Below are 15,349 nucleotides of genomic sequence, written 5' to 3' on the forward strand. Positions count from 1 at the left end.
CTCAGATAGTTGAGCTCTGGGTACTCCGAGCATCCTGTGGTTGACACTGAGGAACTCACCAAGGAAGCTTGTCCCAAAAGGAGGCATTTCTAATTGTTAGAAGATCTTCCTTGTAATCAGCTAAAATCTGCTGCCGGGGCTAGTTTCATTCCTGGGGCTAACAAGAACATACCTCACTTACACGTGAAAATTCTTCCTATATCTGAGGGGGCTCGTTAGATCCCCCCATGTCTTCTCCAGGCGCAGCATCCCCATTGCTTTTGCATCATGGGTTCCATTTTTCTTAGAGGTCACTCTCCTCCGGGCATGCTCCAGCTTGTCAGTGTCTTTTGTAAAATATGGCATGTAGAACTACATAGAATACTCCAGATGTGGTCAAAATGATCGACTGAATTAGTGAGTGAGTGAATGAATGAATGAAAGAAAAAGCATTTATTAAGTACTTCTTATGAATCAGACACTGTTCCAATACCATTCCATACCATAGGGTATGTATGTACGAAAGTGAGACAGTCCCTGCCTTCAAAGAACTTGAGTTCTAAGTGGGGAACTTATATTCTAATTCATCTACCAGGAGGTCTGGGAAATCGAGGGGATTGGACAGTTGACGTACTGTCTCCAAGCGCAAAGGGTCTTTCATAGTATTGATCTGATTACAGAGCTTGGGCAGGGGGCAAGTAGAAATCTGCCACCGAGGGAAGGGAATAGCGAGGGCTCTGTGAATCATGGTCTGGTCTGGTACTCTGGGATTGGCTAGATGTAGCAGTCCACTGCTTCATTTCTCACAAATCAAGGCTATTTGGCCCAGTCAGTGCAGGAATGCCAATACTGAGCAGACTAAGGTCATATCCCCCCCCCCCCCCAAAAAAAAAAAAAAAAAAAGACAATATTTTTTTTTTTTTTTTTTTTTTTTTTGGTTCACTTAGAAAGTGCTCTTCCAGGTGGGGAAAAGTGAAGCACCAGAAGGTCAAATGACTACAGTGGGAGCTGGATGGGCTATAAAAAGGATAATAAGACTGTTACCTCCCTTATTCCTGACTATCACACTGCAATCTGAAATTACATGAATTTTTTTTTTTTTGGCTGCCATGTCACATGATACAGTGAGTTCTCTAAAAATTGCAGGTCTTTCTCATATCTGCTATTATTTAGCTACTGCTTCATCATTCTTTACATAAGCAGTTGACTTTTTATTTTATTTCTTGCAGCTTATTTTTTAAAATTGAACTATATGAAATCTATTTTTTTAGTTCAAAAATTGAACTATATGAAATCTGTTTTTATCCCTAAAAATAGCAACTCAATGAAACAACCAAAAAATGTTATGATAAAAGGGTTGGAAAAACTGAAGGAAATATAGGGCATTGTTTGCTATTAAAGCAGCTGATCTGGGGGAAAAGTCAAGGACAGATCATTTAAATTTCATGAGAACTGACCAATCTCCCTCCCCCCCCAAAAAAATAATAAATTGTATATGCCATATTTTGAAATGTCATATGTGAAAACTATCCAGGATCTATTAGAACCAGAAGGGAAAGAGTGGAAATAGAAATAACTTGCTATTAATCACTTCCTGAAAGAAATTGCAAAATTAAAAACTCCCATGAATGTCATCACCTATATCCAAAGCTTTTCAAAAGAAAAGACACTGCAAATATCCAACAATCAAGCAATTACAAGCAAAAATCACACAAGATTCTGCAATAAAAGCCAGAAAATCTTGGAATACATATGCTACAGGGCAAAAGATGAAGACTTACCATGAAGGAAAACTTAGCCCTTAAAGACTGTGATCCTCCAGTGATGGAGAAACAATGGTGTTCAAGCAGTTCAAATTAATTGTCAGCCACCCCGTAGGTCACATTACCTTTCTTTTACCACTTGCCCCACTTGGTCATTATTTGGATCCTATTGGCTCAAAATGAATGTAAATAGCAATTGTTTCTGTTTTGACCAGAAACACTATCACCAATCCTCTGCTTAACTTCAACAAAACTAATTTCAACTTTGCAGGGTAGAAAGTTGGAACTTTAAAAGGTTTTCCAAGTGCTTTATATGTTGTCTCAATTGATCTTTACAAGTACCACATGGGGTGGATGTTACTTCCATTTTATAAATGAGGAAAACTGGAGATCAAAGAGATTCAGTGATTTACTTATCACATTCATACAGCTACCAAGAATCTGAGGAAGAATTTCAACTCAGGTCTTTCTGTCTTGTTCAAGTCCAATGCTCTATCCACTGCACCACTTAGCTTCTCTCCCTCCCCCATTCTCCCTTCTTTTATCCTTCCATCTTCCCCCCTCCATCTTTCTATCTCTTTCTGTGTGTGTGTGTGTGTGTGTGTGTGTCTACATTCTAAACTCAGCATATCCAAAATAGACCTTATCTCTCCCCTCAAACCTACCCCTTTCAGAAACTTCCCTAATTCTGTTGAAGGTAGGTTTGCAGTAGATCTTTGCAGTAGATCCCCACTCTCTTATCAGTTATCAAATCCCAGCCCTTCTCTGTGCCCTGGTTTAAGATGACAGTTAATCTCATCATTTCTCAGCTAGATTATTAGAATGGCCCTTTAACTGCTCTCCAACCACAAGTCTCTCCCTCATCCAGTCCACACACTGCTGACCAAATGTTTCTGCACAGAACTAACCTTGTTATCACTCTACTCCATAAGTCGCTTCCTATTGACAATAAACCTCTTTTGTGTCACTTTTAAAGAGCAGCCTCAGTTGTTTAGCCTCAGTGTAGTAGTACTAGAAGGCAAAGTTTTATGGGGTTAATGGAGTTTTTTAAGCTATATTAGAAGAAAAAGGAGTATCAAAATGCTTGAAATGGATAGAATAATAGCAGACAACAGAAGAAAAGACAAAACTGCTTTCTTATTTTATCTGCAAAGAAGAATAACTTTACACTGAAAATAATAACAAAAGTGATTAAGAAAGAATTGATATCCAACATGAGTCAGGGATAGTAAGAGAGCACCTAGCTGTTTCTTGATCCAAATGGACAACGTGCTCAGGTCATAAAAGAGCCGAAGATGGAGTTGGTCGGCCATTCTCAGTGATAGTTAAAACATCAGGCTTTCAGAGGAGACCTAGTTTCCAAAAATAGGTTAGTGATTTCCCTACTATTCTCTACCCACATCTGATCTCAACTCAAGGATCGATTCACTAATGGGATCTATTGCCACACAAGAAAATAGTAGAAGGAAGTTCAGAGGGAGATCTAGGCAAACTGGACAGCTTTAGAAGTAACATGTTGAATTTATTATAGACACTTAAAAAAAAAAAACTACTTGCAATAGAGATTCATGGTTTGATATACTATCCTCTTTTTTATATTATTATGTGGCAATGTTCATATTTGTTGGTGTTTGTCAAGTTTAGAATAATGAAAATAAGAAACTTATCCATTGTTTTATGGTTTGGGGGAAATTGACAGTTTTCTAAAGGTAAGATATTTGTCCAAGGAAAGTAACTTGGCATAATCTTAGAAAAACCAGTCATTCCCACAGAATACAACCCATCTCCTTTGTCTGGCACTTTGGGCCAGGCCCCATGCTGTTTTTCAAGCTTGTTAGCCATGGCTTAGGCCGTCTTTGAGCTTATGATCTGGTAGGTGAAAGCAACACACACAGAGTTAACCATAATGCACAAAAACACTTGGCAAATCATGAGAGTTCTGTGAAGAGAGGGCCTTAAAGGGCTGGTGGAAATTCAGTGAAGAGGGGATAGAGAGAGCGTGGCTTGCCAAGGGTGGGTTCTCCCAGAGGACAGTACAAGGAAGGTCCAGAAGCTGGGGAACAGAGCAGTTTGGCAGAAGCACAGAGCATGCAGAGGGGGCAACACAAGCCTGCTTCGTTCTGGTGGCTCCAGTTTGAGGATGTCTCTGAACACTAAACTATGTTATCTTGGATAGGACATTACCCAGCAAACTAAGGTGACCATGTGCTACTGTCATAGAGACGGAAATGTCATGGGAGAGATAGCTTTTTTTTTTTTTTTTTAATGTTTTATCATTTCTTTTTTAAAATTCAGTAGTACTGTATTTTTCCAATTTTCAACATTCATTTTTGTAAGATTTTAAGTTCCAAATTTTTCTCCCTCTTCTTCCCTCCTTCCCCCCCCCAAGAGAGCAAATAATCTAATATAGGTTATATATGTACAATCATTTTCAACATATTTCCATATTAATTATTTTGTGAAAGAAAAATCACAACCAAAAGGAAAAAACCACAAGAAGGAAAAAGCAAGCAAACAAAAAAGTGAAAATAATATGCTTTTATCTGCATTCAGTCTCCATAGTTTTCCCTCTGGATGCAGATAGCATTTTCCCATCCCAAGTCTTTTGGAATTGTGCTGGATCGTTATATTGCTTGAGAAGAGCCATGTCTATCCTAGTTGATTAAAATATAATCTTAGGGTTAGTGTGTTCAATGATCTCCTGGTTCTACTCACTTCACTTAGTCTCTCCAGACCTCTCTGAAATCATCTTGCTCATCGTTTCTTAATAGAACAATAGTATTCCATCACATTCATACACTGTAACTTATTCCGCCATTCTCCAATTGATGGGCATCCTCTCAGTTTCCAATTTCTTGCCACTACAAAAAGGGATGCCACAAACATTTTTGCACATGTGGGTCCCTTTCCTTCCTTTAAGATCTCTTTGGGATCCAGGCCCAGTAGAAACAGTGTTGGATAGAAAGGTGTAAACAGTTTGATAAGCCTTTGGGCACAGTTCCAAATTGGAGAGGTGGATTCTTCCTATGGTCCCACCAGCACAGTCCAGGAAAGGGTAATGGATGGCCTAGGGAATAGGTGAGCACCTGATGGGGATTTGTACTCCACAGTAGACAGTGATCTACATCTTGTGTAAAATGTGAACAAACGGTGGGTCTGCCAAGACTGAGTACAATATTTAGCAGAAGATCTGGGGCCTTGGGAAGGCCTTGGTCATCACTACGCATTTCTGTATTTCCCTGGGAATGGGGGGAGGAGATGGGATGTGTCAGCTTCAGAGTGGGGAAGGGAGGGCCTTTGGAGGGCCCCCTCTGAGGAGGGCATTTTGGTGGGCAGAGTTGAGTCAGCCAGGACCAGAGCACAGAATTCTCACAGGGGAAATACTGTACTGATGAGATCTGCCCTCCAGACCCAGCTGTGGTGCAGCCCCAGAAGGAGCCTTGCCCATTTGCTTGCAGATCTTAGTGCACCCACATCATTTAGAAGAGCCAGAAGATGCTACTTGGAGGCTGCAGATTCAAATTCTGCCTTTGTCCCTCATAGCTGGACCGCCCCCTGTGCCGTCCTTGACCCAGCAGTCATTCCCCTATCTGAGCTTTGACCTTGTGGGCCGGTTAGGCATAAAGAGGAATACGAGATGAGCCTTCAGGGCTAACAGAAATGGCAACTCGTGTTCTGTCATTCTCCTAACCTGTGCTTTTTCTCCTTTCAGGTCACCCAGCTGGACCCCAACAAGTCATTACTGGAGGTAAAGCTATTTCCTCAAGAAACCCTTTTCCTGGAAGCAAAAGAATAGCGGGAAGCTGACCGTCAGACTGGCCGTTCCTTGACAGGCCCACGGCCCCACGTCGAGAGAAACGCTTCTCTTCTCCAAACCGCCCTACCCTGTCACCCAACTCCACTCAGTGTCTCACACCTCTCTGCCTCTTGCAAGAATCTTGGAAAGAATAATAAACGTAGCTACATAAAGTTTCCCATCCATGAGTATATGTTTTCAGCCCTTGCTGCACAAGCAGAGGAGAATGTTCTACCACGAACACTTTCCCAGCCCAGTCCCTGCAGCATTTGTCCTAGAGTTAACGCACCATTCTTATGTGAGTGATTGTTAGTAGAATTCTGATGCTTCTGATCCTCCTCCCCCCTCCCCCAGCCCAACCCCATGAAGTCTCGGACGAGGCCGTCTTCCCTCTTTCCATTTAGGATGCTGTATCTTTGACGAGTCTCATCGAGCCAGGCCTCTAACCCATGCATCTGACCATCTCCAGGTCTGAATTCTGACTTTGTCCCTTAAGTTAAGGAGGCGGGAGAACAGCCCCCCACCCCCAGTTCCCCCGGAGATCTCCATGGGATGCTGTGTTCTCAGCCTCAGAGATGAGACAGTGTTGTAGAGGAAGGCCCTGGACTTCCCTGCAGCCTTCTCTGACTTCTTTGATGAGGTGTAAGGTTTTGTTTGAAGAATAGAGTTTGAGATATATGCAAGATATTTATTTTCCAGCTCTGCTTTGGACCCTACTCCTGATTCAGTGTAGAAAGTCTTTTCCATTATGTTGCGGTGTGTGAACCTGCCACAGTTGTGCATGATGTGAATATTTAAATACTCTGAGAAGGAATACCCATCCCCCAGCCCCTGCCAATCCGGGAGGTGTCTGGGGATCGGACCTCCCGAAAACGAGGCTCAAGCCTTCGGCGTTTGCCATGGATGGACACAGTCCTCCCGGCCTCCCTCCTCCTCCCTCCCTTTTCCCCCTTCACTCCACCGCCCACCTGAACCTCCTCGTTCCCAGGTTCAGAAGCCCTTTGTCTGTGTCACCAGCAAACACCGTGCACACGCAGCCTTAGTGTACACACAGTGTGACAAGGAAGTCCTGGCTTCGTTCCGCTCGACACGGGAGGATCGCTCAGACGGCGGATTCCCACTCGCAAGTAAAAGAAGTGGTTCCCGGCGTCTCTGACACGGCGCTTGGCGTGAGCAGACCGTCTCCTCCTCTTTACCTGAATCGGCTCAGCTCCGAAGACGCTCGTCGTCTGAACCTGCGGATACACAGTTTTGACGTATTTGATTTAATCAGCAGGCTTAAGGGTTTGGTGAATTGAATGCACTATCCAAGCATCTACTGTGATTCAAACTTTTTTTTAATTCTGGAATACTTTTCACATCTGTTTTTATGTAACTCATGATAGCCAAGGTCCTGATTTGAATAATCTCAACTCCAAAGAAAACTGTCCACCTTTAGGCTTTCCCGCTGCCTCACCCGGGTCTTCAGTCGTAATCCCCACCCAAGAGGTCACGGAGCCCGGGTCCTCACCCCCCGCCGCCAGGGCAGGTGTCGGCGTGGCCAGACGTGAGTCCAGAGAGGCGTCTGCCGGGGACCGCCTTCCTCAGCCCCTTCTCCGGCCACGCAGGCGAAGAGATCGGCCGCTTACACCCGGCGGAAGAAGGGCCGTGGCGACACAAACGGGGAGTTGAGGCGCTTTGCTGCCGACCCTTCTCCTGCCTTCCCACACCAAGGGTTTCCCACTTCCAAACGACACGACGGGACTCGCCTAGAAGTATTAGCGTCATTCTCCCTCAAGTCTGTCCATCATCCCCGGGTTTCTGGGGCCAGCCTGCCCCTTCTCACTTGGACTGAGCCCTTAGTGGGTTCCCTTCTCCCTCTGTTGCAGTGTGGATCTCAGCTTCCATGGTTCTGTCAGTGCCCCGTACTCACAAAATGTCCTTAACGCAATCGCTGCTTTTGTATTAGAGCGTGAAGAGTTAGTCCGGTCCGAGGACCTCCTCGCGGAGGTGGCGTTCGGCCGTGGCCCTCGGAAGGTGGAATGGTTTGCAGCATTGCTGTGCTAAGTCTCCATTAGATATGATGTAAATCCCCAACATTTCATCATCTGTATTGTATTTATCCAAACTTGGAGTTGAATGAGGGCGTTTTTTTATGGAACTATGTTTTTTAATGTAGCAGAATGGGACTTTGGCGTTCCTAAATTGTACCTTTTCGGTGACATTAGAAACATAAAATAAATTTGCAGTTACACTAAAGTCGCTACTAAAATGTACTTTACCTTCTACACCTAAAACACGGCATGACTCCTCCCACCCTGGTGGGGCGCCAGACAGGTCACAGCTACAGGGATGAGGCAGAAGTGTCCCCCAACCCTGAGCTCCATGCACTCTGTGAGCAGGCGTTGTGCCCATTGGGCTCAGCGTGGGGAGAGACCAAACGAAGCAGTCCCTGCTCCCGCGCGTACCTCCGGGGGGTTGTGCTGGCAGCCCGTGGGGGCAGCTCTGTGCAGGGTGGCTTGGTGGAGGGATGAGGAGAGGCCCTCGGGAGAGAAGGCATTTAAGCCGGACCTCCGGGAAAGTTAGCGCTTACCCAGGGGGCCGCGCAGAGAACCTGGAGCCAAGAAGACGCGGATTTATGTCCGGCCTCGTAGACTCACGAGCTGTGCGCTTCTGGCCGAGTCACTCTGTTTGCCTCAGTCTCCATCTGTAAAATGGGGTAGTCGTAGCACCGACCTTGGAGGATCAAAAGGATATCAATTGTTAAGCTCTTAGCCCAGCTCCCAGCACATAGTAAGCACCATCTAAACGCTAGCTGTCATCGTTACTGTTATTGAGGCAAAAGTAAAAGGACCCACAATGGGAAGAGACTTGTCCTTCTGTCAACCGAGTCTCCCAGGAGCCGCCCCCACCCACCCCACTGACCAAGGGGGCCCGGGCCCACGGTCCTGAACTCCAGACCCAGCCTTACTTTCAAGCCAAGGCTTGGTCAGAAGCAGGGAGCAGGGCCAGGACAACTGTCTTCAAGCCTTTGAATAGTTGCCATCCAAATGTGACTTTCTGCTTGGGCCTGCGGGGCACTCCTAGGAGCAAAATGGGCAGGATGTCAGGAAAGCTGCCCACGGCTGGAGTGGGCTGCTTTAGGAGGCAGCAGGCCCTCTCCACCAGGCAGGTAGGGGCACCATTCAGCCTGTCTCGTCCAGCCTAAAATAGGTGGTCTCTGAGGACCCTCCCAGTTCTAATACACTGGTGTGCAACATTACATTTCTTTAAGAGGTTCACTTGGTCGCATATACATTTAAAGACAATTTCCCCAAGAGGGGCCTTGCTGCTTTCCACACTACTCCAAGAGGCAGTTCAGAAGCTCTCCCAGAGATGGCTCAGGCCTGGGAGCACGCGTTGGAGGATGCTGCCGTCCATCAGCCGAAGGGGTATTTTCCTCAACTCTCCAGAGGGTCAGCCACCGGAGCTCTTAAAACCATTGTCCCCTCACAGAACAGATGCTGGGCCGAGACTGGCCTCCCCTTTCTCCGCCTAGCAAATCGGAATCTGGTAGGGAATAGGGTGATCACCTGGCTGAACCCCCAAAATAAGCACAATTTCACTTCATAGAGAGGGAGAGATTGAATGAAAACCAGCAAGCTTCTGGTCTTAGAAGGGAGCACACTCAGCCCAGGACAAGGAGGCAAATCCATCCACAATTCCGATACATTGAGAGCTACTTCTAACAGTAGCCCTACAGAGGGGAGATCCACACCCTGCCCATAATAGAGGACGGAGAGTTCCTCTCCTGGGCCCACTTGGGACTTAACCTTGATACCAAGCCACACAGGCCTCTCAGCTCCAGCAGAGAGAGGGATTGGGCCTTGTGCTCTTTCAAAAAACAAATGTTGGGCAGCTAGTTAGAGCAGTGGATCGAGCACCAACCCTGAAGTCAGGAGGACCTGAGTTCAAAAGTGTTCTCAGACATTTAACACTTCCTGGCCATATGACTCTGGGCAAGTCACTTACCCCCAACTGCCTCTGGGAAAAAAAAAAAAAGGTTTTAGTGAGTTCACATTTATTAAGCATCTATTATAGGCCAGGCATTGTGGTAAACTCGGGGATACCAAAAAGACATTCTGTGCTCTCAGAGTGCCCAGTCTAATGGAGGAAACGCAAAAACTCTGCAAATCAAGAGATTTGGTGTCTCATTCGAAGAACAGCAAAATGGATATTTTCGCTGGATCATAGAATAGCAACAGGGAATGAGGTGTAAGAACAGGAGGGAGAGGGGAGGGAGTTAATGAAGGATTTTACATCTGGTCTTGAAAGTGATTGGGAACCACTGGAGTTTACATTAAAACCTTTAGAGATTCCCGACTCCTTCAGAGGGTGTCTTGTGACAAAACAAGGGAAGCTCATAATTCAATGGCTTCATCTGAAAATGCACACAACGTTCAGCACCCATACACACTTCTCTATTTTTTTAAATTAAAAGATCTCTCCTCTCCCACTTCCCTTCTCCATTGGAAAAAGAACAACAAATTCTTTGTAACAAACATGGACAGTCGAGCAAAACAAATTCCCTCAACAACTGTATACAGAACTAATACCCACGTCTCGTGCTATATCCCAATTTTGTCATATCTGTAATGGACGGTGTGTTTCATCCATAGTCCTTTGGAATCATGGACAGTCATTGTATTGATCATAGTTCTTCAAACTTTCAGAGTTGTTTGTTTTTACAGTGATGTTGTATTATATAAATTATTCTCTTGTTTCTGCTCATTTCATTCTTCATCTGTTTTTAAAAGTCCTCAAAATTGTTCATTTTTATAATATAGATGTTGTAGTGTAAATTGTTCTTGCTACTTCTCAACCCACTAGTGAGAACCCGCAAAGATTTTTAAAAAGGAATATTATTGTTCTGCCCACCGGGGAAGGGCCAGAAGCAGCCCCCTCTGAAGGTCTTCACGTCTTTAAAAGACCTTTTAATTAAGTCACATCATTAGCTTCTTCTGAGCTACTCTGAGAGCTGGAGACACCCCATATTTCCTACATTCTAAGAGTCTGACCAAGGAGCGGTATGAAGTCCGGTGCAGTAAGAGTCACCCCCCTTCCCGAAGAACATGGATCTTAAATCTTAAATCCAACCTTGTTAGCAGAAAGCCAGCTCCCCAATCCAGCGGCGTGCCGTGCTGCTGCACATTTTCCAGCACCTGTTAGTTTCACTGAAGCTGAGTGAGGGAAGGATATGTAATGATGAGCTTGTAGTTGGAAGGGGTAACGATTAAACTTGTGCAGTTTGGCCCCAGAGGGCAGAACCAATCAAGATAGGTGGCAAATTTCAGGAAAAGGTTCCTAATCATGAAATGCGTGACTTTGGAAAATAGGAAATTTCCTCCCTCCCCTACTCCCCAACCCTGGCCCCTTGAGATCTCATGTGGCAGAGGTGTTATGAAGCGAACTTGGAAACTTATGAATTACTGGAAAGGTTTAGACAAAACCAAAGTTCTTGCTCCCCCCAAGGTTCGTGTACCTTAATAACTGTCATGTGATGGATGGTTCAGCAGATAGGGTCCTGACTGAGCAAGAGGCCACTGTGCCGCGTCTCATTTGTCCTAACCATGAGGAGATTTCTGTTAATTTGTCTAGCCTGGGTTGAGAGGGCACCATTAGAAGGATGCAGAGCAAATGAGATTTTTGCCCATAAAATTCTTGATTTGAGTTTTGTCCATCAAATCCCCGGGGATTGGTCCCATAGTGTTCATCTCGGGATCCCAGAAGCCAGACCCATGAGGAACCTCAGTGGCAGCCTCTAGTCCAACCCAGACCTGAACAAGAGCCAACAAGTGGTCAGCCAGCCTTTGTTGAGAGAAGAATCTCTAACACTAAGGGACTCGTTCCCTTCTGAGGCAGCCTTACCTACTTGGGACAGCTCTCACAGTTAGCATGGACAGCTCTCATAGCACGTTTCAGAACCCCAGACCTCTTGTTCTGTAACTTTCAGTCCCAAGTCCAAGGAGCTCCAGTGGCTCACCTGCCCATCCCAGACTGGAAAGAGGTTGTGGTCTCAGTCCCCCGCCTAGGGCACTGGTCCTTGCCTTTTGTACAAGACCCATTGGAGTACCAAAGACATTATAAGGTCGTAGACTAAAAGAGCTGAGGAGGACCCCATTTTAGTAACAATTAACTTCTCTAAGGCTTTAATGTTTACAAAACACTTTTACAAACCCTCATTCTACTCCCATTCTGGAGATGAGCACCATCTGTTGATGGATGAGGACCACATCTGTTCAGAGAAAACATGCCCGGTGTCATGTTGGAAAAGATAGCTAGGAGAGACCTTAGAGATTAAACTCATCATCCTCCTCTTGTTGATAACACGGGACCCCAACATCATTAGTCCTGGCCGTAGCTGGGGGAGGTCTTGGGTTCCAATTCCCTTATTTTTTCACTCCCACTCAAACACTGCTAATCTCTGCGGATACAGGAGACAAAAAACAGTTCCTGCCCCAAAAGTTCACAATCTAATAAGGGAAACAGCAAACAAGCGATACACAGTACAGGTATAAGTAGGAAATCGTTGTTAAAAAGAAGGCACTAGAATTGTGGCATTGGGAAAGGTTTCCCGGAGAAGATGGGAGTGTAGCTGGGACCAAGGGAAGCCGGGAGCCAGAGGTGAGGAGGCAGAGCCAGGCAGAAATGGGAGACAGCCCGAGAAAATACCCAGAGTCTTGTTTGGCACGTGAAGGGAACGATTGGCCCCAGATGGAAGAGTACGTGGTGGGCAGTGGGATGCCAAGCAAAGGATTTTGTATTTGGTCCTGGAGGCAAGACAGAGATGCTGGAGTGCACTGAGTGGGGGTGACGTAGTCAGTCCTTATAGAGCCAGGTAGGAGATTGGCTGGAGCGAGGAGAGAGGGAGGGCCCACCGGCAGCCGTGGTCCAGGTGCGAGATGATGAGGGTCTGTGCTGGAGCCGGAGCAGGGACACAGCAGAGGGGCGGCCATGTTTGAAAAATGCTGCAAAGGCGAAATCAACAGGCCTGGCGATGGCTTCGACACTGGGGGGCAGAGGGTGGTGAGAGGGAGGGATCCAGGATGACTCCTAGCTTTGAGCCTGAAGAGCAGGAGCGTGGTGGTGCCCTCGGCAGGGATGGAACAGCCAGAAGGGGAGGGAGAGGGTTTGGGGGAGAGATGCGTTCCATTTGGGACACATTGAATTTAAGATGTCTACCGACCATTTCAGTTTGAGATGTCTGCAAGGCAGTTGGAAATGCAAGCCTGGGGGTCCACGGAGAGGTTAGAACAGGAGAGCTAAATTGAAGATTCCTCAGCAGAGATTGTTTCATCCATGAGAGTTGATAAGGTCACCAAGAACGGTAGTAGAGAGAGAAGAGGGACCAGGACTCCTCCGTTACAGGGTGTGATACAGAGGAGATCCGGCAAGGGAAACAGGGAGGGGGGGGGGTCTCTCAGACTGCAGAGAAGAGAATTACCAGAGTCAGAGGCGGCAGGGAGGTCAAGGAGAACCAGGACTGAGAAATGGCGTTTGAATCTGTCCCTAAGAGATTGCTGGTAACTTTGGAGAGAGCAATGGAATGGTGAGGTCAGAAGCCGGCTTGTCACGAGTTAAGAGGAGAGAGAGGCTCCTGTTGGAGATGACTTTCTTAAGGAGTTTAGCTGTGAAAGGTGGAAGAGACAGAGGCGATAGAGAGGGGATGGAAGGCTTTTGGAGGCTGGAGGATGGAGGAGATGGGGAATGAGACAGGGAGAGATTGAAGATAATTGACAGTAGGTCTGACGGAAGTAATCTGCTGGAGGAGACGGGAGGGATGGGATCAGTTGTGCAGGGAGAGAAGTTCGCCTCGGGAAGGAGTTAGACCATCTCGTCACGCGAGACAAGGGTGAAGGAGGTAATCATCGGAAGCCTCAGACTGCTAGGAAATGGGGAAGAAGATGGAAGAGTGAACTTACAGTGAATAGCCTCCATTTTTCTGTAATGGGGAGTCGAGGGGTGGGCAGAAGGCTCTCATGGAAGGTTGGAGGAAGGATGAAAAGGTTTGGAAGAGCCTCTGTGGAGAGTGGGTGAGAGGGGGCAGGGAGATCTAGTAGGGTTGCCTAGCAACACAGGTACAGAACTCACTGAGAAAGGAAAGGGAGACCTGGAGATCTGCAGACAAAAGCTACCAGGTATTGATGGGACGGTAGATTTGAATTGCACAAGTCTCAGAGGAGAGGTCACTTAGTGATGGAGATGGGGGGGGGAAGTATCCCTTTAGTACTGGAAACACAATGAACTTAGAGGCCCTGTTATTATCCCTAGGACCTCAGGAAACTCATTTAAATGTTTTAAAATATAAATAAGGGTTTTGAACATATGACAGCATTTATTCTGGTCCTCCTCTGGGTCAAACAGGCAAGGTCCGCTGGGAAAGTCCAGAGCAGGAACAGTGACTGGAGTTAGAAGGGACCTCAGTACCTAATCCAAGGTCCTGCTCGGCATGGAAGTCTCTTCCATCACAACCATGACAGGACTGTGCATCCTCTGTTTGAAAACTTCCGATGACAGGGAACTCATTACCTACCTTCTGAGCCAGAGGTATCAATCACCAGGCCTGCAGGGCCACACCTGGCCTACAACACTCCCGAGTTCAGCCCCAAGTTAACAAATTAAATAAAAATAATAAAATATAGATTATATATTTTAAAAACTAAATCAATATGTGACCCTACAGGGATTCTCAGATTCTACTTGAGTTTGCTATTAGTCTTCTAAGTAAGTTGTGTTATAAGACCTCTCTGATTGTAAGAAAATATGAGAAATCCACGAGGGAGCTCCCAGATGAGTAAAAAGTGAAATCAGCTAGACCCTTTTCTGCCTTATCTCCCCATCAGAGTCTAAGTTTCTTCAGGAAGGGGACTGTCTTTTTGCTTGTACCTGTATCCTGAGCTGACAGCATAGAGCCTGGCATGTAGTAATCACTTAATAAATGCTTATTGCTGGCTGGTGGCCCACTTACCTGACACAGGAAGAATTCTTAATAATTGTAGTTGTTGTTCAGTCATTTCAGAACTGTCCGGTTCTTTATGGCCCCATTTGGGGTTTACTTGGAACATTTGCCATTTCCTTCTCCAGTTCATTTTACAGATGAGGAAACTGAGGCAGACAAGATTAAGTGACTTACAACAGCTACTAAGCATCTTAGTCTAGATTTGAACTTGGAGAGATGAGACGTCCCGACTTGAGATCTGGCCCTTTGTGCACTATGGCACCCCCAGCTGCCCTTCCAGAAGAGAGAGGCCCTTCATAAGAGGCTGGGTGTTCCTTGTCCGGAATGTGATCGAGGGGATTCTTAACTCAAAGCTCCTTTGATTCTGGGAACTCAGTGAAACGCAAGCAGACATCGCCCTGGGCCATTACCCTGGGGTAACTTGCCTGCTTTTGAGCCCTGAGACATGAATTCTGCTCAGAAGAGGGGAAAGGAGCACGAGGGCTCTGCAAGGGGGCTCCTAAGGAGGGAGCAGACATGGTAAGGGAGGCTAATGACATCACTTAAATCCAGTTCATATTCAAGTCAATCATCCTGGGATGTCATTGGTCCTTTTTGAAGTCTAGGAAAAGGGCAGCTAGGCGGCACAGTGAATAGAGCACCAGCCCTGAAGTTAGGAGGACCTGAGTTCAAATCTGGTCTCAGTGACCCTGGGCAAGTCACTTAACCCTAATTGCCTCAAAAAACAAAGAAAAGAAAACTAAGGACAAACAACATGTGCGTATAGATGTATACATAACCGATACATACACACACACACACACACACACACACACACACACACATATATGTATA

The 15,349-nt window shown here is 46.1% G+C and overlaps 1 protein-coding gene across 1 annotated transcript in view; it reads left to right on the forward strand.

Annotated features, from left to right (window-relative positions):
• Positions 1-7,776, forward strand: part of FAF1 (Fas associated factor 1) — a 379,742-nt gene extending 371,966 nt beyond the window's left edge. Inside the window, exon 19 of the mRNA XM_074265977.1 lies at positions 5,455-7,776. Within this exon, the coding sequence (XP_074122078.1) occupies positions 5,455-5,538 (84 nt within the window). The 3' untranslated portion in view covers positions 5,539-7,776. The remainder of the gene's footprint in view (positions 1-5,454) is intronic.
• Positions 7,777-15,349: the final 7,573 nt, after the last annotated feature.

The sequence above is a fragment of the Sminthopsis crassicaudata genome, chromosome 4 (genome assembly GCF_048593235.1).
Source record: "Sminthopsis crassicaudata isolate SCR6 chromosome 4, ASM4859323v1, whole genome shotgun sequence".
NCBI classification, from domain to species: domain Eukaryota; kingdom Metazoa; phylum Chordata; class Mammalia; order Dasyuromorphia; family Dasyuridae; genus Sminthopsis; species Sminthopsis crassicaudata.